Source organism: Struthio camelus, chromosome W (genome assembly GCF_040807025.1).
Source record: "Struthio camelus isolate bStrCam1 chromosome W, bStrCam1.hap1, whole genome shotgun sequence".
In the NCBI taxonomy this organism is placed as follows: Eukaryota; Metazoa; Chordata; class Aves; order Struthioniformes; family Struthionidae; genus Struthio; species Struthio camelus.
Window position 1 is genome coordinate 31,719,271 of NC_090981.1, and position 26,368 is coordinate 31,745,638.

The following is a 26,368-nucleotide window of genomic DNA, read 5'->3' on the forward strand; positions in this document are numbered from 1 at the left end:
ACTGCAGCACTGCATAGGGTGAATGGTTTGAGCCACATTAATTTTAGACCTGTGACGTTGAACTTTCCTATAAACACTCATTATATTTCAGAAACACTTTTTAAAAATGCGTTAAAGCCCTACTATGAAGAAATGCTCTTACTGCCCTGTGTTTATAAGCCTGTTCCTAGACCCAAGATCCTGTCCTTAAGACCTTCTTTGCAAAATCGGGGACTTTGTTACCTATGTTCTTAGGCTGCGTGTTACAGAAGTCGATGGCTGGCCCTGGCAGGGGGACTGCAGGGCTCCAGCGAGAGTCCAGAGGGTCGTTCAGTGAGAACGAGGACATCGGTGTGATACAATGCAGATCTGCATTACGGAATACTGCTGCATTAGCAGAGCAGAGAATGGTAGTACAGAACTTCCTGCTCGTCGCTGGGCTCACTTCTTCCAGGAAAAGGCTCCTTCTAGCTTATTCTCTTTTTAGCTCTAGGGTTTTTGCCTGCCTTTCTGCAAAGTAGCTCAGTTTCAAGCAGAAAGTTGGAGAGTGACCTGTTCCTTTTGCACATTAGGGGACTTCTCTGCAGTTGGAAATGAGATGGTTTGAGCTTCTCTCAAATTCAAGGGAACCTGGAAAGCAAATTCTTACTTTTGAGGCGACAGCTTTGTTATTATAATATGGCTTTTGCTACAAATTCCTTCCTTCATTATTTGACTTGAGCTCTATGTTATCCAAGTTTTAGATATCTTTAGACTAGGCTTAGCAGGGATTTAGATGGAATTTTGGTGCTTAGCTGGGAATTGCAGCAGATGCCAGGCTGTACTGGGCTTGCACAGAAGCCCAAGGTCTAAAATGTGCGATCTAGAAGGGAGGGCTTCCTTGCTTTACATAACTGAAATAGTTCTGGTTCTCAGGGCACAAGGTCTGCTTTTTGCAGTCAGAAATGGGCAGTTTGAAGTTACTGGTCACAGCCTGAAAGCATTTAATCCATCTGAAAAATGATAGAAAGCCTACAATTTAATTTTCCTTGGCATTTTATTTGTAACATCTTGGCATTCTCTAAAAGAAAGCTTCATATCTTATCCATTTTTGTGGCAAGTATGCAGATACCTTATGACATTAGAGTCCTGAGACTAGTTTCTGGTTTCCAGAGCATGAGCCATGCTGGCTTCTAGCTAGCTAGCACAGCCTGTTTTTTGCAAGTGTTCCCCTTTTGAATGGGCAGCTCATGTTAGGCAATTTGTGTGGAGTCGGATATAACTATAACAGAAATCATCTACCTCTGCTGATCTGTGGTCCCAGTTATAAAAGGAAGTAGTAAATAAAACATGGACAGTTTTTAGAAAGATTTTATCAGGTATAGTTTTAAACAATTTCATGTTGCGCTGATCTTAGTAAAAGCAAAGTGGTTTGTGTGGGGGGCAGGCATGGATAATCCTATCCTGAGTGATGAGATGGATTCAAGAACACTTCCAGACTCGCTGCTGATTATATGGCTTTGAAAGTTTGAGAATAACACCCTCATTAACATTACTTTTGAGTTGCAGCTAGTGACAGTCACCAGTTTCTGCCAATCTATTCTTCTACAGATGTTTCTTAGTAATTATAGCTGTGTAATATCTAGTTATAAGCACAGTGAAACATGCTTTGTAATTTCATTTCTAATGATCCTTTTTACTGATCCTAGATTTTGTTCTTTGTTTTATTATATTCTTTTTTTAGTATGTGAATGTTTACATTTTCATGAAGAGGTTTAGTCAATTTTAAAAGTGGCAGCATGGCTCTAATTTTGTATCTTTGCAGAAAGGTCCTGTCAGATTCAGATTTGATAACACTTTTGATTGACTGGCATTTAGAGATATAATATAGTATTCTTTTGAGTTCAGCTCGCTGACAAAAGTTATGTACTTCCTCAGGTGGTGAGGGGAGATATGCTGTTTTATTCTTCAGTGCTCTCATCAGCTATTTTAAAGAAGGATTTGCTGTTTAGGAAGGCTTGGTTTAGGAAAACCTGTTTCCTAGGCTGTAAAGAGTTTACAGGAAAGAATATTTCAGTTAAATGTCATTCCTCAATTTGTTATTGCACTTGCCAATTTTAATGCAACTTCACATCCATTGTTGATCTGCCTTATAAGTTAACATATTTGACTTAAATGTGGAGCAATAACTCCACAACATCAATTTGCTATCAGCATATGTTGTTTATTAATATTAGAAATACTTGAGTGGCATTGTTTTCTGTTTTTTGTGTGATCCTTTTATTTAAATGCACATTCATCACCTTTGTTAATCACTAGAAATTCTTTTTGAGAAAGTTCCCACAGCTATCTCCACATTTCTGACCATAGTCTGCCAATATTTTATTATGACAGGAAGCTTACACCCAGGCGAAATATCTAACATTCAAACACCTCATAAATCAAGAGATGCTAAATGACTGAACCTATGAAATGAGTCCTTCACTTACTTCACTATACAGAGCATGTCTTGTTTTTCCTCCTCTTTTTGCTTCCTTGGGGTTTCATATCCTAGTCCCTAAGATACTACAAGGATGTTCATATTCTTAGCAATAATTTATAAAGATATTTTATTGTTGCATATTCTTAGCAGAGTGGACAGCTATCATGTATAGCATTCTATCTGAAGGTTGTTTGATTCAAAGCCTGTAACTTGTTAATTTAGTTTTATTGTAGAAGGTAGGAAGAAAAGACTCCCTGGACTAGGACCCAGGACTGAATTGTTTAAAACCATATGCTGGCCTTAAATATCTACCCTTCAGCTTAGTTTCATATTTCTATCACAAACTTGAGCAAGGCTCAGGGGTAGAGTTTTTTTTTTTTTTTAAATCCCAAATCCCTAGGACATGTGGTTAATAATCTCAGCTTTCATTTTAAGAAGAAAAGTTGGCTTATAAACATTGGGATTGCAGAGAGAAACTGAAAAACACAAAAATTAATACTTTAAGTGGATCCTCTCTTTTATTTATGGATATAAATGTACAGTCTGATAAAATAAAAGCACGTAAATACTTAAAATTTTGACTCTCAGGCTTGAAAATTATGGCCTCTATTTACAAATCCTACAACAAAACAGTTTAGCTTCATGATAGTTGCAAATCACTTCTTCCAGCACAGGCATAGCTTCTTTGTTTCAGAAACACTTCAGCATGTCTCATTTTCTTGGCCTATGGTTTAATATTTATGAACAAGATTTATATTACTGACCAAAGGATTAAAGTGTTCTTTTTTCTTCTTTTTTCTTCTTTTTTCTTTTTTTCAAATGAAGGTAGATTTGTTTTCCAAAGGGCCTTTCCCTTAACCACCAATACAGCTTGTGTTCTCTAGGTGCATCAAAGAATATGTTTCAATCTATTCTAATAGTTTTATTTTTGCAGTCCTTAAAAGTTATCCAGCATGCTTTCTACATTAATATTTTTGGTTTGTATTTCCATGATTTCCTTTTTTTTTTTAAATAATATTTTCTTGCCATGGTTTGTTTATTGATTTAGAAGTCTTAATGGAAATTCCTCAATATGCTGTAAAACTGCACTTGGCCAAATTCTTCTCCAAGTTGCAGTATTATTTATGGTGACTTTGCTGTCTGCTGTAGTGAAAAACTGAGCAGAAGGATACCTATTTTACAGAACATCTTTTTTTTTTCTTAGGTCCTCTATGCACCACTTTTTAAACTTATATAGAATGCAAAATAATTGGGAGTTGGGATATAGTTAAGAGATGAATTTTGAAAAAAAAAAAAAAAAAAAAAAAAAAAAAAGAGTCATAAAGCAACAGCTGAGTTAGTTCCAGCCTTCAGATGTTTGTGTTATTATTTGTCTTTTCTTCTGAGTTAAACTGGACTGGCCTACCCAGTGTTTTGGGGCTTGAAATAGATATTTCCAAAAGATAAATCAGAAGACTTGTTCAAAAAAAGGTTTATATTTAAACTTAGAATGTGTGTATACGGTTTGCCAGTTTTTTTCAAGCAAGGATCAGATCATTCGCTGGGTTACTGAAATCATTACTGCTGAAGTAGATAATAAAAATACAACTGTAAATAAATCAGAGCTCACCCAGAGGGTACATGAGCTATAGTACTAAAGCAAAAAAAAAAAAAAAAAAAAAAGGGCAACCTAAATCTGAGTTGAAGATTTAATAAACTCGGTAAGTTTTGGTCGTGTTTATCAATTGCTTTACTTCTGAATATATTCCATAAGATTCTAATATCAGCTTTCATATAAAACTATGCTTATTTTGTATAAAACTAGGATATTTACTCTATTAAGATTTCCACTCCAGAACTCTGGCTTTCCTGTAGGTTATTAGAACTAGTTGCTTTGACTGCTTGAACGGCATGTGTTTATTTTCATAGGCCAAACTGGGATCCGCAATGCATGCGACCCCAATCCCTAAAGCAGTAGGATAGCTAGGCTGGAGTTACCTGTATTTGGGAAGTCACGATCAGCGGAAGAAGGCAATAGATGTGATCATCTGCAGACGTCCTGTAGCTGGGACAGACGGAGAAAGCTACAGAGCCAGGGCCCCGCAGAAGAGCTAAGGCTTTTATTGTCCAGGTTTTTCATCATGTATCTCATTTAAGGAGAAGGGAGGGACCTGAAGTATTTCAATCAGAGGAGTTTGAAATGTCAGGCGATACTGTAAATTATTCTACAGAAGGAAGCGCTCATAAGAAATTCAGTACAAACGACATAAAGTCAACCTTTTTAGAATTCTATCAAATGAGCAAGACAAATCTATGTCATCTAAGCTATATTATTCTTAGTACATGCCACATGGAGATATTTCATACTTCACAAACTAAATGACAGCGTATGAATAATCCCTCACAATGCATGAGCTCTGTGAGCCAAAACCAGTTATTTAACTCATCAGCATCCAGTAGTTTCAAGTGGAGACATTGGTAAAATGTCATTTGGTACCTGAAAAAGTTTCAAAGCAAAACATGTCATATTTGGAAAATATGATTTTTACTCTGTTTTTGTGATGATTCCATCTAGTCTCATTTTCTGGCTTAACCTACTTTTTAATTATTTTAATATTCTAGAAGATGAGCGATAGCATTTTCTTCTCAGTTTTGATGCTTACATTGTATCTCAAGCAACTGGCCTGAAAAAAAAGGAGAAAGAATGAGAAAATGTCAGCTGATGACAGTTAAATTTTGTTCTACATTGATGTATCTTTTCAGAAAATCAGCAAAATTAGCATTTATAGATTTGTCTGTTGACAGCTAAAATGTATTGTTTTTTCTATGTCATAATGGTAGCAAAGTAAATGCCGGATTTGTTGACTCTAATAATATTCTACTGCAGGTAGAGGTTGCATTAAGGAATGAAAAAATGCCTAGACAACAGCAGACTTACAGCAGAAATTTCAGTTTACCAAAACTCTGTGCAGTCATAGATTTAGTGGATTTTCTCTTCATTTTCCACACAAAAGTCAACGTTCACTAAAAGTCCTTATCTCATTCGTAAAGGTAGAGCTGCGAGTACTCCTTTTAATCATTTATTAGGTTCTGGGAGGTATCAGAACTGGATTGTCTGTGCGGCTAGTATAGGGTGTGAAATTAAGGGATGATCTTAATTTGAAAGCAGAGAGGAGCAGTGAGCAACGTTTATGGAATATGGGAAGGAGAGTGACAACAGACAAATCATTTGGTGAAGGTCAACACCCCTAAGTCGCTTCAGTCCCGGGAAAAAGATGAAGCAAATGATCAATAAGGGCATTAAGACATAAGCCAGACATCAAACAAATAAGGAAAGAGGAGTAAGACAGAATGAGCTCAGGATAAAGTTAAACAAGGATGGAAAGGGGAGAAGACACTAACTTGGAGAAAAATTAAAGGCTAAAAATGAAAAGATGTGAAGGAAAATATTTAAAGGAGTGAAGAGGGGCATAAATGAAAATTTTGAAATCGGAAAACACATAAAGTAAAAATAAGAAAGAGATAGGATGGGTGAAATTCAAAGCTTGCAAACATTTTTAGGAGATAGAAAAAAGGTGAAAAACAGAATCATTCTATTTAAAATATACTTACTATATAATCTGAGAGAGATTGTATTTTTTATTTTAATTTCCATTTCATTTGCTTTTTATTTTTTTCATTTCCTTAGCAATTCAGCCTCTCACCTGCTGGTCATTTCTGCAGTCAATGGCTGATCAGGCCGTTGCGATGTGATGCTACTGCTCTCCCGCCAGCTTTGTTCAGAGCAGGACTTTGTCCTGAAGTGTACATCCACGCTTGTGCCGGCAGATGGCATCCCATATGTCAGCAAGCACCCTCCGAAAAGGTTAGGAGGAGAAGCAAAATGAGTAATGTTTTGTGGATGTATTCTTTACAGCGAGACTTGGGGAAAGGTGACAAATGCAGTCAGGTTTTGTTGCAGCAGCATGCACAGAAATCCGATGGGAATCGAGCAGAGTCCATGCTTTATTTGTAAAGAGGTATGGGAAGAGGTATGGGAGAATTGATGTGTCCTGTTGCGTTTGTTTGGTGAGGAGCAGGTAAGGGGGAGGAAGTGAACTCTGAGCAGCCAAAGCCGTGTTAGAGATGAACAATAAGGGCTGAGAACTGCACAGGTGGTATGCTTATGAAGATATATGGGGAAAAAATAACAAAGGTTAAGCATCTGTCTCCCTCTGAAGAGAGATTAAAAAAAAAATTGATGAGTATTGATCAGGATAGCATGTTTATAATAAACATGCTGAAGATCTCAAATTTTGGGACAAACCCTACAGCCCTTACTCATACGATGTCCCCTGAAAAGTCTGTCTCTTGCCAGAGAACAAGTTAATATCAAACTTCTGCACTACTGCTGTTTAGCTGCAGTAGCTATCTAGAGAAAGACAAGGATTAAAAATACTATCTGGAACAGATACAAAATGAAAGCCAAACAGAGTTGTTGTATATTTTTAAGTTCAATATCATTGCCATTTTTCCTTCTTCTTTTGCAAAGGTTGGTTAGTCTTTACTATGAACCATTCAAGCTGTAAGGCCAGCCTCTTGTACCATATAAATCACTGAAGTTAATAAATCAGTTGATATAAACTGAGGGTCCAGTCCTGGCATTTGTTTAATATGAGGCTTAGGAGTGGCAGGTGAAGCAGAGGGCAAGAGGATAAGGAAGCGTTTGAGGAGCATTGTCTGGAGCTCTCAAACTAGAGAAAAGAGGTGTTGCCTTTTCTGCTTTTCTTGGAGTGAAGTGTGTGGTTAGCGCTGCACTTTGTCCTCTGACCTTGAATTTAGAGTTGAACCCCCTCTCTTCCAGAGCTTATATTTGTACTACAAACAGTGAAAACCGTTTTACTACTGATACTGGTTCAAATCTTTGAAAATTACTGTATGCATAAGCACTAAGAAAAGTGATTTCTTCATATCAATACAGTAAAAATACTGTTTCATGATATTGCCTAGAAAGAACACGCTTTACTTTTTCCTAGTCTTCTCTCCACTTTACTTAATCATATCCAGCTGAAACTCTGTTTCCTTATCTTTTCCTAAACGTTATGAAGCAGTTTCTGTAAACACAGATCTAGCCCTCTGCTAATGGATTTAGCATTCAGCAGTGGCTCCTTCCAGGAGATATTTCAAAGGAAGCGCAACTCTTTTTTCTCTTTATAGAATTTGCTAGGCTGTGAAAGTAACTAGGCTTTAAAAAGAGGAGTTTGAGGAGTACACTTTATTTAATTTTCCATTATGCGTATTCTGATGGATTATACCCATTAGATGTGCGAGTGCAGTATTATTTTACAGTGTTTCAGGGAAAGATTAGAAAACAAGATGATTGGAGACTGGTAGACACACTATGGTAATCAACTTCAGTGGCATTGCTTGGTAGTAAATAATGATGCTTCCTTTTATAGTGGAAACTGGAGAAAACCCATACAGAAATTCTGTCATCAGTATTTGTTAAAATTGTCCTCAAATTTCATGAGAAAAGCATAAATAAGGTGACGGTAGTATGGAAAATAAAGATGCATAGCAAATAAGGTGGGAATGATATCTAAAATGAATTCATTAGATAACTAAATAGTTAATTAAAACTATACTTACAAAAGGTAATCAGAATTTAAAAATATAACTCGGTGTTTTCAAAACCTTCCAGATCCATGTAAGAGGCTGGCAAATCGAGGAGAAGCTCTTCAATAGGGGCATTACCAATTACTCTGAAGCCACTGGAGACAGCACATAGTGACTACAACCATTGTGTACCACCAGTATATGTGAAAGAAGCATGACAGTGGTATATCACCCGTCAGTTACAATAACCCATTCTCTTGCATCCTCCTGCTGTACAGAAACTCAAGCTCTGAACCGTGAAAGCATATAGATGACTTTGAATATAGATTGTGCCTTTCCCTGTCTCCTTCTTTCACAGGAACAGTTCATGACACTTGGAGACCTGCTTGCAGCCATGGCCAAAACATTTCCATTTATTTCCTCTAAACGTTCATCAGGATCGTGGTCACAGAAAACTGAAGCCCTGCTAGAAAAGGGAGAGGACCAGATGCTGGGATCCGCGCACTCCCTGAGTATGTCTCAGGTAACTCTTCTGTGGTAGCTGTCACTCCTTATCAGGTCCAGTGATATGTTGCTTATATGAACCACAACTCAGTGCAGGATTAAAATCACTGCCCAGGGCACTTGTGGTGTCTCAAAGCCCAGGGGAAAGTGGACCTCTGCTAATGAAAACTCATTGATTTACCAAAGCTAATACTGGAACATACTTTTTTTTTTTACCAAGTTTTTGTATCAGCCACCTTTCTCAGGCTTAGGTACATCAAGTCACCTGGCAGAAACTCAGTCACCCAGTGCTTTAGGCCACTGGTAGGAGAACAGGGGCCTACACTTTTCTGCACTGAAAGATCTCACTGACCTGGTTAAAGTTTGCCATATTTCCTCCAGCTACTAGTATAAGTCTCTTGCAGGAAAGCCAGAGACTAATTTCCCCCACACAGGAAGGATGCATAGCAAATAGGGTGGGAATGATATCTAAAATGAATTAACCAAATGACTCCTGTGAAGACTTAATGCCACAGTCCCTGCTCTTTAGCAATGTTATTATTAGATGTCTCGTTGCTACAAGAAGGGGAGGATCCTCCCTGCCACTCATGCCTACAATGCCACTTACCAGAGAGGAAGAGGAGGGGGAAGAAATTAAATAGGTCTTCCCTCCCAAGCTGCAAAATTGTGGGAGGCTAGGTCCAAAGAAAGTGTCTGCATTCATGCTTTGGCATTATCCTGAAGCACTGAAATATTACCAGCTGTCCCATTCCCTCTGCAATACAACAGTATCTTCTCCTCCCCTGAAGGGGGGAGAAGGGTTGTGGAAACAGCAAGCTGCTGAATATTAATCTGCATTTCAGCCCTTGCCTTTTTTGCTTCCCTTCAATAAGGGGTACTCGCATGTCACTGAACAAGACAAGAATCCTCTCATTCACCAAAAACTCACTGTCTCTTTTCTCCAGAGCCATAAATCTTTTTAAGGAGCACGATTTGTCCCCTAGCTACAGTGGGGATGGAAAGAGTCAGAGAACTCTGGTCATCCTCTGGCTGACTCTATTCAAAGTCCCTGCAGCCTTCAGAATGCAGTCTTGCCACCCACTCTCTGTGGAACCGCCAATATACTACACCTCTTTATCCCTTCTCATCCCCAGTAGAAGTGCCTAGGAGGCCTCTTTGTAAAGTGGGGACATGGGTAAGGTGAGGAAAAGCTGGAGAGGGTGGTCTGGTTTATAAAGATAGAGGAAGGATGGAAAGAAGGGATTAGGTTTTGGGAGAGTCAGATGAATGGACATTTCCATGGAATTGAGGTAAAAACAACTTCCGTGGGCAGGCTTTGCTAGGCTAAATGTACGTAGTTTAAAGAAGGTGACAGGGGAACAGCTTATTCCGATGGAAGATTTAGGGAACAGGAAATCTAGGGAAGAGAAAGCAGGCCCCACATCAGTTGCTGGGGAGCTTGTGAGGACTGCTTCGTGGTCCGGGGAGAAAGGGAATGGTGGACACAGAACAGGAGATCAAATCATTGCAGGAGTTTAATGGAGGGAGAATGAGACTTCGTTGTGACAAACATCTTGTAAGCACATTGGTCCCATATATGACTTTAGCTAGCCTAAGAAAAGTTAGAAGTCTTTCATAGGGGCCTTTCCTCTACTAGGTCACATTCTCTACCACCATTTGATGAAATTATAAGGTCATCTAATAAGTCTTGTGAAAGTGATGTGAAAATGTATAATATGTGTAAATGTATGGAAATAGGGTAAAACATCTCAGATTTCCAAGAAAATTTGGATGAGAGCTTTGGAAGAAGAAAGTCACAATGTTTCTCCTGGATCCAGCAGTTGGGGAAAGGACTTATTTGTTAATATGAGTAGCGGAGAAAAGGGGGAAAATAGAGTAGAGGGTGAATTTGACCAAACACCTATTCTGAAGTGAAGGGAACAACTAAGAATATAAAAGCAATTAACAGAAATAAGAAGGAAGTGGCTAATAATTGATATAAAGCAGAAGTGTGAAAAAGTCACAACAGGAAAGAAAAACCTCAGGGGAAAGTGACAAGAATTAAGGACTATGATAAAGGTTCTTTCTTATTAAATGTACTAGGGAACTAAACACTGATAACGGAATATGTACACTGTAGCCGGAGATTACAAGTCTAGAAACAAACAACCCATTGCTTCTTTCACTGGACTCTTCCAAAGGTTAATGGTCCTTGCTTCTAAAGAGGATCTAATTTTTTTCTTCCAGTACAAATGTATCTGGTTCCGATATCTAGCCATTAGTTCTTGTTGAGAAGATACCGTTAAGCATCAGAGATTTTCTGTCCTTGAAGACACTTACAATTTATTATCAAGTCATCTCTCAATCTTCTCTTTCATAAGCTTAATATATTAAGTGTTTAAAGATTTTCACTGTAGGACATTTTCCCAGCTCACAAATCATTTTTGTAACTCTTTTTACACCCTTTCCAATTTTTCAACATTCTTTTGAAAGTATGAACACCAGAATTGACAGTTTTCCAGTATTTGTGTCATCAAGGTGATATACAGATGTAAAACCTGCTCTGTCTATATCGCTGGAGAATGCCTTAGCCAACTATGCTAGAGCACAGTACTAAGAGATGAGTTGCTTGTCCACTGTGATCTATAAATCTTTTCCAAATTGCTGCTTCCTTGAATTTGGTCTTTCAGCAATAGATATCATCTATGCTCCTTGTTCACAAGGGTGGAATTCACTTTGCTTAACATTGCTAAGCTAATGACTTCAGTCTAATCTCATTAAGGTCCAAAGTAGACTGTAACTTAAGCTACTGTTGTAGGCACCCTGCATAGTTGCATGAGAGAAAGGCAGAGAGACCTCTGGAGAGAGATTCATTTTAACCATCTGAAAGATCTATATTAGGATGAGTGAGTTGCACTATTAAAAAAAATCTTGATATCAGCAGAGTATATGCAGCTCTTTTATGTATAGGACACTAACCAATTAAATAAAATACCAACATAATAATCAGCAGAGCTGCTTAAATATGTAATTTTCTCATTGTTCAGTTACTGGAAATTCTTAGACACAACTATTCACATTTTGGAATTTCTCAGTATAACTACAGAGAGAATAAGGCTCTTTTACAAACAGAGCTTTGGACTTTTAGTTTTTTTTTTTTTTCTTTCAATCACACATTGAAAATGAGGCAATCTGTTCTGACCAGTATTGAGACATGCATCTGCAAGCCACTAGATTTCCCTATTAGAGGGAGCAGTTAGGATGTCATGGATTAGGAGGATAAATGTAAAAGGAAAACTTTTGCTCAGATTTTGTCTAAAGCACAAGCTATTACGGATGTTGTAGGTGGATCCGTATGATATCATCTGTAGAACATGACAGAAGTACTTTCAATCAAGAAATATTCCTCAAGGTTCTATAGGCTTGAGGAGTATAAATAGTTTAAAATAAGGAATCTATTAGAGTGTGTCTAAAATTGACTGAATGAGCGAGAGTCTTATCAAGCTGAAGGCAGTGTTTTTTGATCTCTTACTTCCAAATTAGAATTTGGGCAGCTTTAATTTCTGTCAGATGTTCTCACTTTCTCAGTGGCTGTATAAAAAGGAATGAACAGCTAAAAGACATTAATGACTACGAACCTCAGTTAGAAAAAAAAAAAAGTGGCAGAATATATGTATCTTTACAAATTTGTTATAAATCTGAGACCACCTCTTTGCAGATCTGTTTTTCAAGACACAGTGATAAGCAACATGTGAGCTTTCTCTAGCTACTCATAGGATTTCAGTTGGTGACTTCTTGTATATTGTTTTGGACTTTTGTGATCATGATTGAAATAGATATATTCTTATACTGATCTCAGTTATTTCTGAATATTCATTCATGAGGCCTTTAAAAGCCACCTTTCCCTAATACCTAGTGCTTCTACAAACTAGTTTGTGTAAATATAAATACTTTGTAATCCTTATTTTTATGCATGACAATTAATATTTTAGTTTTCTTTTTTAGAAAAATATTGGCCTTTCCATATAATCAGGTTTTGTGTTGGATAGAACAAACATCCTGTTTGTCAGTCTTTAAGAAAGCATATAACATTTTAATAATCAGGAAAGAAAAGCCCACCATTTATTCTACAAAACTACATATTAATACCTGAAAAACAAGTCTTAGCAGTTTTATTACGGTCTATTTCACATTATGCATTGTATGGTATTTCAGTTTTCCTAGTTTAATTAAGGAGAGTAATGGGATTCTAATGCCCACTTAATTACTTGACTCCAGTTACCAATACAATTAATCAACTGCCTGCAATGTCCCCTCCTCCGCATCTATCCTGGTGTAAAAGTCTCACTTGGCAAAGCAACTTGGAGAAGGGAATTACCTCATCATCATTTTTATTTATAAACAGATTGAAAAAGCAAAGCAAACTCTTTGCTGATCTTCTTGAAGAAGGGCATTCTTGGGGGGCGGGTAGTAATTAGACTTAGATACTGAACCTTAAAAGCACGTATATAGCTTCTTCTTGATACTTATTACCTTTTAGAAAGCCTGTAGTACTACCCAACTGTGCATTTATGGTGTTGCCTGCAGGATTCATAACTCTCTTTTAAATTACATAGCCTGCAATAATACTGAAGGTTGTCAGCTTGGGTCCATTTGAAGCAGAAACCAAAACAGTTGTGTTTCATCTGTTCCTAATTTTTACCAGAGCAATAAAAATAAAATGTTGCTATCTGTGTGTGCTATTGCTGCCCTGCCTGCGTGTGTGCTCCTGCTGTGGCCGATATGCCCCCGTTGCTGACACACCTCTGGCCAGATCTTCTTGAATCCCACCCCTTTGGGGGCCACATCAACCAGCAGTTTGAATCAAAATGTTTCCAGCTACATCTGGCTTCTGATTCAGTCCCTTCTAGAGTATTTGTGTGACTGGCTTTGGTGGCCCAGCCTCTGTTGAGATAAACCCTGCAGTTTGCCTAATGCCTTACAGAGTTGGAGGATTACTCCTGGAAATGAAGGAGGTTTTGTTGATGTGAACTGGAGATGATGAAAATAATCAGACATATGTGTTGTTTGGCACTTGCAATGCTAGTTAACAAAAATGTATGAATTACTCATTTGCCAGTGTTTAAAAGCAAACTGGATCTTAGGAAGAGTGATGGCAATCCTCACAAAGTAAGAATCAGCTGAGTGCCTTCACCAGCTCTCCAGAGGCAGTGCGCTACATTTATACTAAGATCTGTTATAGTCAAGACTACTCCCTTTTTTCCTCTCCCTGACTCCCAGAGTACCCATAAAGAACATGTTTTTCTTCCTTTTACAATGTGCCCAGCATATTCCTTTCCTGAAACACTGAGCTGGAATTCTTAACCCTCCACCATCTGCTCCCAACTCTGAATACTCATTTAATGCTCTGATGGAGATACAGGAGTTGTATTTTAAACAGTCAGCAAAATAATTTCCTCTTGACTGACCGGCATGGAAACACTAAAAACCTCTTCAGAAGTAAATTAGAACTCGGTTACTGCGTCTTTGTTTCACCTTGTTCCTGGATTCTCTGTACCGCTGCGGCAAAGGCGAAAGCTCATGCATGTAAGCTGCATTTAAAAACTACTAGTGATTAAGCAGTAGAAAATACATTGTGGGTAGTGATAGCGTATTGGCAGATCAAAGAACCATTTGACTGCACAGTTCTTTCCTTATGAAATTTTCAAGAGTGCATCAAAAGCTACTGACAGCGTGCCCAGTAGGACCAGTATGTAGCGCTAGTGGGAGATCACACTGCTAATTAGTATGAGCACAACCTAGTCCTCTTGGATGTTTGAATTTAGGGGTTTGCTACAAACTGCTCTGCAAAAAAGAGAGAGCGAGGAAAAAAAAATTTCAATGCCACGCAGAAATGATGTATAAGATTCTACGTAAATGTTGAATCAACATTTTGAGGGTAGTTCAAACTTGTATTCTTTCCCTCTGAAAAACATTTTCTGACCATTTCAGATTTTCATTTTGAATGCTTTTCTCCTTTCTTATTCTCTTCAGCTGCTTTTCAAACTACATTCATCATAACTAAAACAACCCATTAAGATAAAATAACCTTTGTACTGAGGTTTCTCACTGTGTTTCTGAATTTGTAAAGTACTAAATGTTTAAAAACAAGATTGTGCAAAGGAAGGGAGCAAACAATTCTGATTGTCAGCCCACTGCTTTTATCCCTACTTCAGCCAGCAAATGAAATACTTAATCAGAAAAAAAATCTAATATTTTCAAAGCTAGTTTTAGGCATATAGTGGCAGTAACTAACAGCTTTACCAGGTATATCTGCCTTTCCTCTCTTCCTGTTAATTTATAAAATTATGCTGCAACCTTTCTTAACCAGTGCGATGCTAATTGTGAACTTTTCCTCTGCTTCAATGCACTCCTATGACATAGTTTTAATGGAAATGTTTTGTGTATCTCAGCTGTTCAGAGAGGATTACTGAGGGGAATCATCCCATGAACAGCATTGTCCATTAAGAGCATGGACTTTTTCTTGCCACATTTTATACTTAGTTGTGTACTCATGTGGCAGCGGAGGAGAACAATGCTCTTTTCCTGTTTTGAAATCATAGCTGCTTAAAGGGTTTTGGAACTATTGAGACCAATTATCAAATACATCGCGTGCTATCAATTCTCTGTCTTAAGAAGAAAAAAAAAAATTTTTGCTTTATGTTTGTGACTTGCACTGAATTTAGGCACTGACAATGGAAGATCATTATCTTCAGTTTTAGGAAGATCATAGGAAAAAATAGAAAAGTAGGAGAGTAAGTCTATCCTAAGCTCTCTCACTTTGATGTTTGCTACACCCTTTCATTTTACCTGCAATAAGTTACCATACCATAAGCTAATAGCAACAAGAAAGAGCATTATCTGCAGATACAAACACTGGGAAGGAAGATTATTTACTGTCTTTCCCTTCATGAAATTTTTAGTCTTCTGGTAATTAGAAAGCTTTAAGGACAATTTTCATAGACAGGAGATGATAACAATAGGAAAAGAACTCTCTACTTTTTGATCTGGGTATTATATTGCTTTTGAATTTGCCTATTAGCAATGTTTCGTGTATTCTTTACATATGATCACTACAAGACAGTAGTTAAGACCTATGTGGGACTGTACCCTCCATACCCCAGCCAAGGCTGCTGAGTATTATGCCTCAGAAAAACACAGCAGTAAAGCTTTGTGTCTGTGATTTATTAGCACTTAGTTCTGCTTTGAGCAGTGGAGGGACTAAGTCCTTGTAACTTTAGGCTATGATCCCTTGCAGTTTTCAGGTGTTGAACTCCCACTGGATTAAGTCTCCTTGATGCATTGCATGGATTCATCTAGCTATCTTTGATGACTGGGACTTTTATGGAAATTGAGCTTGGCTCCTAAGGAGCAGAGATATGGTTTGGCTTTCAGGAGGTGCTTGGGTTTTCACAGCCTTCTCCTATGTTTCCTAGGAGGCTGCAGAGTGTGTGACCAGTGTTGCCAGCAGGGCTCTATACAGATGGAAGCGTAAGAGAAAAATGATGCCCTTTTTGTGAAGCTACCTGGTGTATCTGAGGTCTCAAGTTCAGGACCTGGTAGTTCTCCCAGTGGGAATTGCATACATGAAAGGGAAAATATTCCATGTGTTGTATTTGGGCATGATTACTTTAACCAGCAATAATGCTGGCTTATACTGTATTGTATACTTCTCTCTTATTTTCTCTGGCTGAATGCGTTTTTATACAAACTCTGGAAGTAAAAAAAAAAAAAAAAGAGGGTGAGTAAAGTGGAATGAAAATGGTCTTTATATGAGGATATTGGCAAAATAGCAACTTAAAAAAAATCAGTGAAACTGTAATAGTAAAAAACTTTGGAAGGAGTAGCAGGTTTTGTTAGCAGAGAAATGGTACGTTAAAGTAACCTTAGTGTCAAGTATTCAAACACGTATCAAAAATCCCTCTGAATTCAGAGTCTAAAATGGCAGTTTATATAGATTAGGGCTGTTCTGTCAGTCATCTTGTTAGAATGGTGCTGGTGATCATGAAACATCTTGGGAAAGCAGAAAGAATGCAAGAAAAAAATCAGTAATAATGGATGTTCACAAATGTGTTCATAAATACAGTGTAAAAGCAGAGAGGCAACAATGCACGGTTAAAGTGGTTCATAGGTAGCTGGTAAGTAAAATCACATTTGCGGTATATAGACAGTGTAAATGCATTAGAAAGGTACTGAAAATGTACAGCCAGGACTATATTTCCCAAAGCCTATATTTTTAATTTGATCCTGTTTCTTTAGGTAGTACAGAAGGAGCTGCCATATGCTTCTCCCATATCAGAAACATGGAAAAAAATTCTTCTTACTAGGCTTTGTTTTCCATGAATGGTTGATAATATTTACTTACAGACAGAAACAGAGTATTAATATAGAAAAGAATGCTTTTAAAAATGTATAGATTGTATTAAGCAAATATCATATATGTCACTGGCAGAAAACTTGTTGCAAGGAAGGCCAGACAGAACTCGAGAAACTGGAATCAGTTTTATATGCAGTCTTAATTTTGCGTCAGTTTAGTGGATTAATTCATTTTACAAATGAACCAATGCATAGGGGACTGAATAATTTTATGGAAATTAAAAAAAAACTCAATAAAAATTTAAATTCCTAGAAAAGATATACCCTGTAGTTTGTCTCCATATGTGCTGTTGCAGAGAAGACTGTGTGGAAAGTTCATCCTTGAAACTTTTGGGGTTAGCATTTTGGGTACCGTTCTCCAAGGCAGGAAACAGCAGGTTCAACATCGAGAAGGCAAGTAGCCAACCTGTTGTTGAGTTTGGGTGAGGATGTGTGCTTGTATCAAACACAAGGGGACTATTTAACTCAAACAACTGTATTTATCTCAGTCTCTAGTAGTTGGACACCTGTGTCCAGGGAATGATTTTTCTTACTCTACAGGAGATGAGAAATAATATTAATTAAAACTGCTCTTGCTGCAGTCTGGTCTAATAACTTCTAGAGGCCGTAACTAAATCCTTAGTATATTGATGCTTCAGTTATTTCCCTTGCTGGATTTGTATAAGTTAGTGCTTTGTTTAGGACCGTGCATGATACATGGCAGAGAGCAGAGCTGCTGCGCTACGACACACATGGAGGAATGACATTTGCTAAACACAGGTTTTCAGCCTGTTCATTTGGTCAGCCATAGACATCAGTGTTTCTGAGTATAAAACAGACACTTAAAAAAACCTAACTGTAGAAATGGCTTAGTAATGCACTAAAATACTAGTAATAATATGGGCACTGCAGGAAAATATTATTGCACTCCTGAAGTTTTAATGGTTTTGTATTTTGTTACTGGATTATTTAATATCTAATCTTGAATGAAAATGAAGCTGAACTGATTATTTCATTTATTATATGGTATTTTCTAAGGATAGCTTTTTGTTTATTTTTCAGAGTTCATTGTCACACACTAAAAAGCCTTTAAAGTTATATTTATCCTTAATATAACCAGATTCCTTTTATAATTGGTCTTTCTCCAATGCATATTTCAAGAATAATTGCTTCTTTGCAGAAGCAATCCATCATCAGTGTAGTTTGATTATATTCTGTCATTCATTCATTTTTAGGCAATATAGTGTTAATTCTGCTGCTCTCTAATGATGTCTTATGGCAAGTTATAAGTGGTTCAAAGGTGCATGCATGGCAATCAGGGGATCTGTACCCTCTAGGATACTTTTTTATTTGGCAGGGGTCTAACTTCAGGTTTTCATTTAAAGGTTTAACAGTTAAATGCATTAGATACAAGTACTTGACCACATCAGTTATTTCTTTGCTCATATCTGATCACTATATTCCATTATACATTTTCTATTTTATGTACCCTTGACATATGAATGTTGCATGATTGCTTGCTTTTTTTTCAGATTACTAAAGGGATCATAAATGCATTTAGTGTGATGGAGATTGCTATCAGCGTAGGAGGTTTTAGCACGTGATAAACCTATATTTGTCTGAATTGCATTCATGATACAAAATATGCAAAATACATCATGGATTACGCTGCCCTGGCTTCCACAGAAGGTGTTTTCAACTGTTCTCACTGAGTAGACGAAATGATGTCTGAATACGTTTAAGGCAATGGCAATATCAGATTCAGTTATCTTTAACATTCACTGTCTTGGTCCATATAGTTAATAAAGTATCAGTTACAGCAAAATATCTTGATGAGTAGTCGTATAAATGGGAGTTCAATGGGAGTTTTGACTACTAGGAAGCGTCATCCATGCTCTTTTGAAATTATTATTTAACGAGTAAATTTGCTGTTTTATCCATGAATGATAACTTCTGCTTACAACCATAACGATTCCAAAAAATTTCTGGAATCTCTTAATACAACTGCAGTTTCTTTTGTTTATAGTTTATTTGTTGTTTCAATATATATACTGAAATGTCTCCACCTTTACTCTTTCCTTTGAAAGCATATTGCATGCACCTCTTGAGATATCCTTGGGGAGTTTTCTTGTGTTGAAACTTTCAAATATTGAAGAAGGAGAGTGAAAGTGAATAAATCTACTGTATTAGCTTTCCAAATCTTCAGCCCATTCCATTTTACAGCATGTCAAGAAAAATTTTCAAATCTTTTAGCCCTAGGATTAGCTACTCATTTGACCAAGTATGTCACAAGTCTTTGGTAACTGCTATTGTTTGGCATGGCGTCGTAGTTCACTTGATTTCACATTATGCCCGGAAAGCTCTTTCTGATGCGCTCCCACAGATCGAAGAGTTCTGGTCTTCTGCTTGTTTGATAGATGTGGTGATTTGGAAGGGGAAAGAATGAGACTGGTCACTGACTTTGTTTTTCTTTCCACTGCGTTTTGCTCTCTGTGGAAATCTTGTTTGTGGGTCAGTAAAACCACTTGTGGTGTGTGTGTTGTGCTAAAGTTGCTGTTGTTCAGAAGTTGCCCTGTGGCCCCTCAGATTATTTTGAGAGTATTCTAAATGCCACAGGTAGGTGTTTGGTGCAATGCTTGAGAAAGCTACGTCCAATATGAAGCTCTGTGAATTCTCTGATAAAGTATCTGACATATTCCATATCTCCCAAGGTTTCCTAGCTGGCCTATTTATGATATAATGCTGGCAATTAATTCCTTGAGACCAGCTGAGTTCTATACATTTTTTTCTATGAGATATTATATATCTAACTTTGTCTCTCATGAAACTCAAAAATAATCATATACAAGTTTGTCACCTTACCAGAAGAAGAGAGCACTGGTCCATGCAGCTGTAAGATAACGAAAATGCTTATTGCAACTTTAGAATAATGCCCAGCATGACATAAACACATTCAGTTTGAAACAAACTTAATTTTATTATGCAGAGGTAAATAATTTTTATCTTTTTTTTTTCTTTATAGTAGAATTACAGTTGTGCAAAGCTGCCAATTCTCTTTAAAATATATGCCCTGGTTTATCAAATTAGAGTTTGGGAATAGATAGTTGTCCAGAATAAGGCTGTATGTTTTGCCTAGTGCCCACAATTATTAACTGCTTTTGAGGAAAAAAGGATTTAACACCCACCACTTAAAATTCTTATTCTCTCTACCCCCACAGGATTTTTGCACTTAACTTTAGAGAGCACCTATGCACATAATTGGTTTAGCTTTTGGCAGAAGTGAAGTGGAAAATGGTAGTTCTATGGTAGGCGGCCAGAAGCAAACAGTAGAGGCTGGAATGAGTAAGAAAACCTCTAAAGCAGTAATAAAAAGTGAAGTTATCTTTTGAGAACATAGCAACTGATAACTGATTGCCCTAAAGAGTATGCTACCAGGATTGCGGTATTTTTTGCATCCACACTCAACAGGCTGTCTCCATTAAGCAATCGAGCTTCTCTCTCCTCTTTCCCCCCTCCCTACTATAATCCCTAAAAATAATAAACAAACCGTAGTGGTGGAAATTGTAGCGAATATTTCAAATATGTATCCTGTAAATAAGCTGATTTAGATTATTTTACTTCATAAAAAACCAGATAAACTGCTAGGGCAGAAACAAACTAGCCTTTAAATTGAATGTGGCTAGTTACTGAAGGCAATGAATGTTGTTTAACTTATCTCAACAGAGGAAGACCTAGGCTGAGATTGAATGCTCTGGGAATGCCTTGGCTCTGTTACCAGATTTTTCTTCCATAGATTACATTTTCCTTGTGGGGAAAAACGTTTTCAAAATTTTCAATCTCACAACTAAACAGTTAGTAAAAATCTTAGCATTTACATAAGAACCTAAACCTAGGGGCAAAGGGAATCCTTTTAAAGGAATATTCTCACTGTTCTGCAAGATGTGATTAATTTCCCTGGAAAACACTTTCTTACCTGTGAGCAAAAAGGTATATTTTTAAAAAGTAATTGGAAACCACAAGTCAAGTCAGACCACTTTCCATTATCAATAGTTCATATGTTTGGATAGAATAAAGAAACCCTTACACTGGTGAGAAAGTAACCCTCTAATTATAAATGCACTAGGTCATTATAATAAAAACATGAGGGCAGCTCTGCTTCAAACTACTGGAGATGACCTCAGATTACTGGTGCTAAAGTACTTAAGGCAATGATTCATGACCGCAGCATAGCTTTTACTAGAAATGTTGAAAGAGCAGTGAAGAGCATCAAGGTCCGGAAGCAAAGATAACTAGTTTAGCAGAGCAAAATATTTCCAGTAAGACCTTGGGTAATTGCAAGATACTGCTTGAAGTTAATTACAATGCAATCATATAGTAATCACATAGTTCCTGCTTTGGAGGGGGGGAAAAAAGGATAACCAAAGGAGAATAGGTCTATGGTAGCAGATATTACTGAAAAACTGGCACATTAGACATGACTTATTTAGAATGTTAGATGCTTGAGTAAACCAAAAAGGAGAGCTGAACATTGAGAACAGTCCAATTTAGATGATGGCCAGTTCTCGTTTTTGCATTTGCTGTTCATGCTGCCTTTATGTTTAAAATAAAAACAAGTTCAAGCGCTGTGTACAGATTTATTTAAGCACAAGTTCCTGTATTTCAGAGTCACAGTTATTAAAAGGGAAAAGTACCTGGGGTAAACCCCAGAAATGTTATGCTCTAGGTGACCCTGCTTGAGCAGGGAGGTTGGAGTAGATGATCTCCAGAGGTCCCTTCCAACCTAAACGATTCTGTGATTCTGTGAAATGGAGATAGCCAAGTGTGAGGGGATAAGGGAAGCTTCCATAGATACATTTATGTATCTTTTGTTTTTTCCTTTGCAAAACCTTTCATATCACTAATCCATGAAAAAGGAAGTATTGGGGGAAGAGGGTCTCTATAGAGGAATGCACGACTTCAAATTTGTAGGTAAATATAACTGAGAAAAATATAAAATACTCTGGTGGATATGTTTAATTACATGCTGCTTCCAAAGAAGATTCCTCAGTTGCTTAGTCTGATACAAATCTCATTATTCTGTATCCTAATAGGACTCCTCAAAAAGATCTTTTTTACTTTCCTCCACATACTAGTTTTGCCAGCAAACAGAAAAGATTTTTGCTTGATCACACAAACTGTTAATCATTCCTAAATTAATTCACGTATAGCAATCTTATTTTGCCCTAAGTCCCATAATGTAGAATGATGTTTGAACCTCATGGGGCAGAGGAGTGGCACAGGGTTCAGGTAGCAATTAGATGTTATAGGAGAACTCTAGTGTTGTGATGGCTCCTTCCCCAGGTGAGATTTATAGTCTATAAATACATTTTTTCTGTCATCCTTAAGAAAATGAAAGCTGACTTTAGCTATATTAAAAAAGAGAATTAAATGACTTTATATCCAACAGTGATTGCTTTATAAGTGATAGTATTTGTTTATTTATTGGTGCGTATACCAGGAGAATAAGAACTGTGTATCTTCTGCTCTACTTCTGCAGTGGGGAAGGGCTGGGGAGAAGAGCGGAGAACTAAAGTTGCAAAGTAATACACCCCTAAAGCTTGGAAGTCTCAGCTTTATAGTTGCCCAGATGATCTCAGTTTCACCCTACTAAATTTGTCTTGCGGATGGAATTTGTAAGATCCACCCCCCACCCCCCAAAAGTGATCATGTTATTAAGGGTTGTATTGTCATAAACAAGGAACCAAATTAAAGAATTAAAGTTCATTTTGACCTTTGAGAACTTGCTGCCGCAGCTTAAGTAAGTTATTTCTTGTGATATTTTCTAACATACCAAAACGGTATCTGCTGTGAACAGTTTTGTGGTAAATGACTTGCCCCGTCCTTTCTGCATTGCCTGGTATCTGCACGTTCCTCGTGGCCGTGTCAGCTTTTGTAAAGACCAGCTGCATTTGCTGGTGGCAGAGGAAATCTGCTCGCTTGAAGGAGATGGTTAGATGTGAGTTGTGAGGTGTAGTCAGAGGAGCCTGAAAGTTATTCCTTCCCCATTCCTTGACAAAATGCAAGGAACATGTTTTGCAGGTACTACCTCAAAGAGGCAACAGGATTTTAGGGAGGCTATGCCAGACCAGGCAAAGGATAAAATGACCTAACCCTCATGGGCTCTTCTTTTTCAGTTGTGGCATGAGTTTGCAAAGTTGGTACCAGATACTTACTGATGTGAGGTAAATTCATCCAGAATAGAAACTTTCTTCCTGGAGAGCAGAACGTTGCACTGTCAGCAGTCTGATTCCTTTCCTACTGGTAGCTTTAAATATCATGGTATTTAATGAAGGTGTCTCAGCTCTGTCTGGAGGACGCGTAGCACAGCCTAGGATACTAAAGTGCCAAGTCGGCCCTAATTTAAAATAGGTTTAGTATGGAGGCATCTTGTTCTGAAAACATCTATTATTAGATAAAATTAGATTTAGCTAAAACAATTTTAGTTGCAATACATACAGATCTATAGTATCGTACATGGACTTGATTATCACCTCTTTATATATGCAGCTTTCATCATGTAAGTAGCTTTGGAGAATATGAACTTTAATATCATTTGTGATCACTATCAAGTAAGTTTACTTCTATGAAAAGGAAATTGCATCTTAAGTTATACATATTGTTGGGAGATTGATCTGATCCATAGAGCATGATGCTCTGGTCTCATGTTTATCACTCTGGCAAAACTTCCGCCCTTGTTAAAAATATGAACAGCTTCCTTGTCAAAGCCTTGAACCAATGTAACCTTTACAGTTGGAGCAAGAAGAACTAGATCAGATATAATTTGAAAAACAGAAAGCATGGGCCTGCGATGGAGGGATGGGGGGAAATAGTATGAATATTGGTATATATTTTAGCATAAAAAATTAGGATGCTGTTACGTTATTGCACATCCTGAATGTTTTATGTGAAATCCTTGATGGAAATGGCCTGAGGCAGGTTCTGGTATGTTAGGATACACTACAGGGAGACACAATACACAATGGCCAGCAAACTGAGCCCATCAAAACTCTAAGTATATCTAAGTTGTGAGGCAAATGCAGATCCTTCTCAAACTGTATAACCACTTTTCCCTTGCTTCTTGACCAATAAACCACTACACAAAAGCACAGGTGTATGCTGTGCTAAATTAAAGCCAGCCTAACAGGTGAATCAACACGCTATATTTAATGAATTCACTTCCTTTCTGAAGCTCTTTTAAAACCTAAGTGATAAGCAAATTCTGCCTCACTGTAATGTGTGCTTTTGAAAATAACTGTCCAGAGAGCATGATAATTAGTGAATGTCCATAGGTGACTATGCTTCATGAAGCAGGTCATTCCCTGGCCCTTTTTCTTTACATGGATGATATCATCCATATTTACAGATGAATAACTTCCATTACTGGCCAGTCTCTTTGGGGAGTATGAAAACTATCTGTTCTAGATAGGGAGGTTTTTAAGACATCTGTAAAACATTATATATCTTTTAAACATCTTTCAGGGATGTAATGTGGCGCCATATGGCAGTACATGGCAAGATTCAGCACACAGTAGAAATATTTAAACAAAGCCCCTGAGATTTAAAAGCTCAAAGACAGAAATGTAAGATACATTACTAGTTCTCTAGCTGCTGGCTAACTTGTTAAATCTAATGCTAATTAAGTAGAGCAGGAATAAGTAAGCCCAATATATACTTGAGAAAAAAGGAAGTCTGATCCTACCGATGGATTAAATATTTCTCTCATAACGCAGTACCTTTCCCCAGCACCATAAAAATGAACAGAACCTTCCCAAGCAGGGAGGGAAGTAGAAATCTTCATAAATCCGTAAAGGTTTTTATGGTCCAAAGTATCCATGTTTACCTTTATCGTAAGTATTCGTGTTTACCTTCATGTGCAGAATCTAGCGCCAGATGTTACAATCCAGAGTAAGTACAGTTAACTTGCAGCCATCCGTAGTCAATTTGTCTAAGTTATGGACAATGCCCTGGGTGCAAAGGCAGTTCCCTGACTGAAGAGCAGCACCTTGTGAGGAGTGCTATATCCTATCCCAGACAGCCTGGCTCCAGCAGTGATCCAGCTGCTTTTTTACTGGGAGGCCCATGCACTGACACATTGTGGCAGGCAGAACAGGCTCCATGCAAAACCAGTATAAACGGCTCTAAACTGCGTTTCTGTAGGGACTGCTGTGTGAAAGTACCCCAGTGTCTGTATGCATTTAAGCTGGGTTCATTTCACCTTATTAACAGCTACATATGTCCAGGAGGAGACACTAAGGTGTTAGGCATTATCCTCAAGAACCTGTTATTATGCCCTTGAATCATAACTGCCCGTTGTCTGGGGCTTCCTGTGTACCTCTGACCTCTTCTCCAGATATTTGAGCTGATTGGACTTAGATTATCTGTGCTCTGCTACTATGCTACTATGTCCTGCCATGCTGCAAGCTCTGGATGCCTTGGAAAGAAAATACAGGCTGAATTGCGGCAGTGGCCAGGAACAATTAAAATATCCAATCAGCTAATACACGCATTGTATCATTTGTAAGTAATACATCTCTCTGAAATTCTGGAATTCATGAAGAGATACTCATCTGAGAGATCAGATAGTGCTGTCAAGCTGATCAGTTTTATTAAGATGAAGATAGACCTGCCTTTCTGCCAAGAAGAGGTTATACACTGACCATGATAACCAGTGGTTACTTTTTTTTGTTGTATTCTATATAACTTATCCTATCCTAAAGCTCAAAGCCCAAAACATGGACCTCTGTGAAATTTGCACTGAAGTCTGTATATTTTTGTATAAAAATACATAGTCATTGGTTGTATGAATATTTATATTACTGACGTGAGTTAATGTTTGCATCTCCTCTACTGAGTTCAATAACAACTTGACCACGGTTCAAGTTCCATTTAAAATCCCTAAACTAAATTTTATTCCCAGGATCTCTGAAACTAAGGAACATTTAAGTAATATATCTTTCACCTGAAGTATTCCCACATTAAAGTTTAAATCCCTTGGACTATGCATTACTGAGCTATTTAGTTTCTCCAGGCAGTATCCAGGGCTAAATTTTTGCATGTTGATTAATTTTAGCAGTGGCAATTCCCATTCATTGTCAGTCCTTAATCAGCTAGAAAACAAATATTTAAAAATAAATGTTGTGAAAATGAAAATCTTATAATCTCTATCAATGATAATAATTATTTCTTTTGTGCGCAGACACCAGGAAGCCTAGAAAAGGTTATCACTGTGATATATATGAGGTGAATGCTACTGTGTGTGAGGCATGCAGGTTAGTGCTGTGTTCAGTTTGTGTTTTCATTTTCATGTTGTGAATTTAAGAAGTAATCTGAAAACATGTTATGAGGTGCTAGCTACTGGAGTGAGATTACTACTGCTAACTGAAAAAGCTTGCAGCTTTTCTGATGAGTCCTTTTTCTGGTGAGTCCTTTAGCAAAGCC

General features: G+C 37.5%; 1 protein-coding gene across 1 annotated transcript in view; it reads left to right on the forward strand.

Annotated features, from left to right (window-relative positions):
• The first annotated feature begins 254 nt into the window (after positions 1-254).
• The window catches only part of LOC104140156 (uncharacterized), a 99,184-nt gene continuing 73,070 nt past the window's right edge, over positions 255-26,368 (forward strand). Inside the window, exons 1-3 of the mRNA XM_068926371.1 lie at positions 255-389; positions 6,108-6,284; positions 8,373-8,537. Of these exons, the coding sequence (XP_068782472.1) occupies positions 255-389; positions 6,108-6,284; positions 8,373-8,537 (477 nt within the window). The remainder of the gene's footprint in view (positions 390-6,107; positions 6,285-8,372; positions 8,538-26,368) is intronic.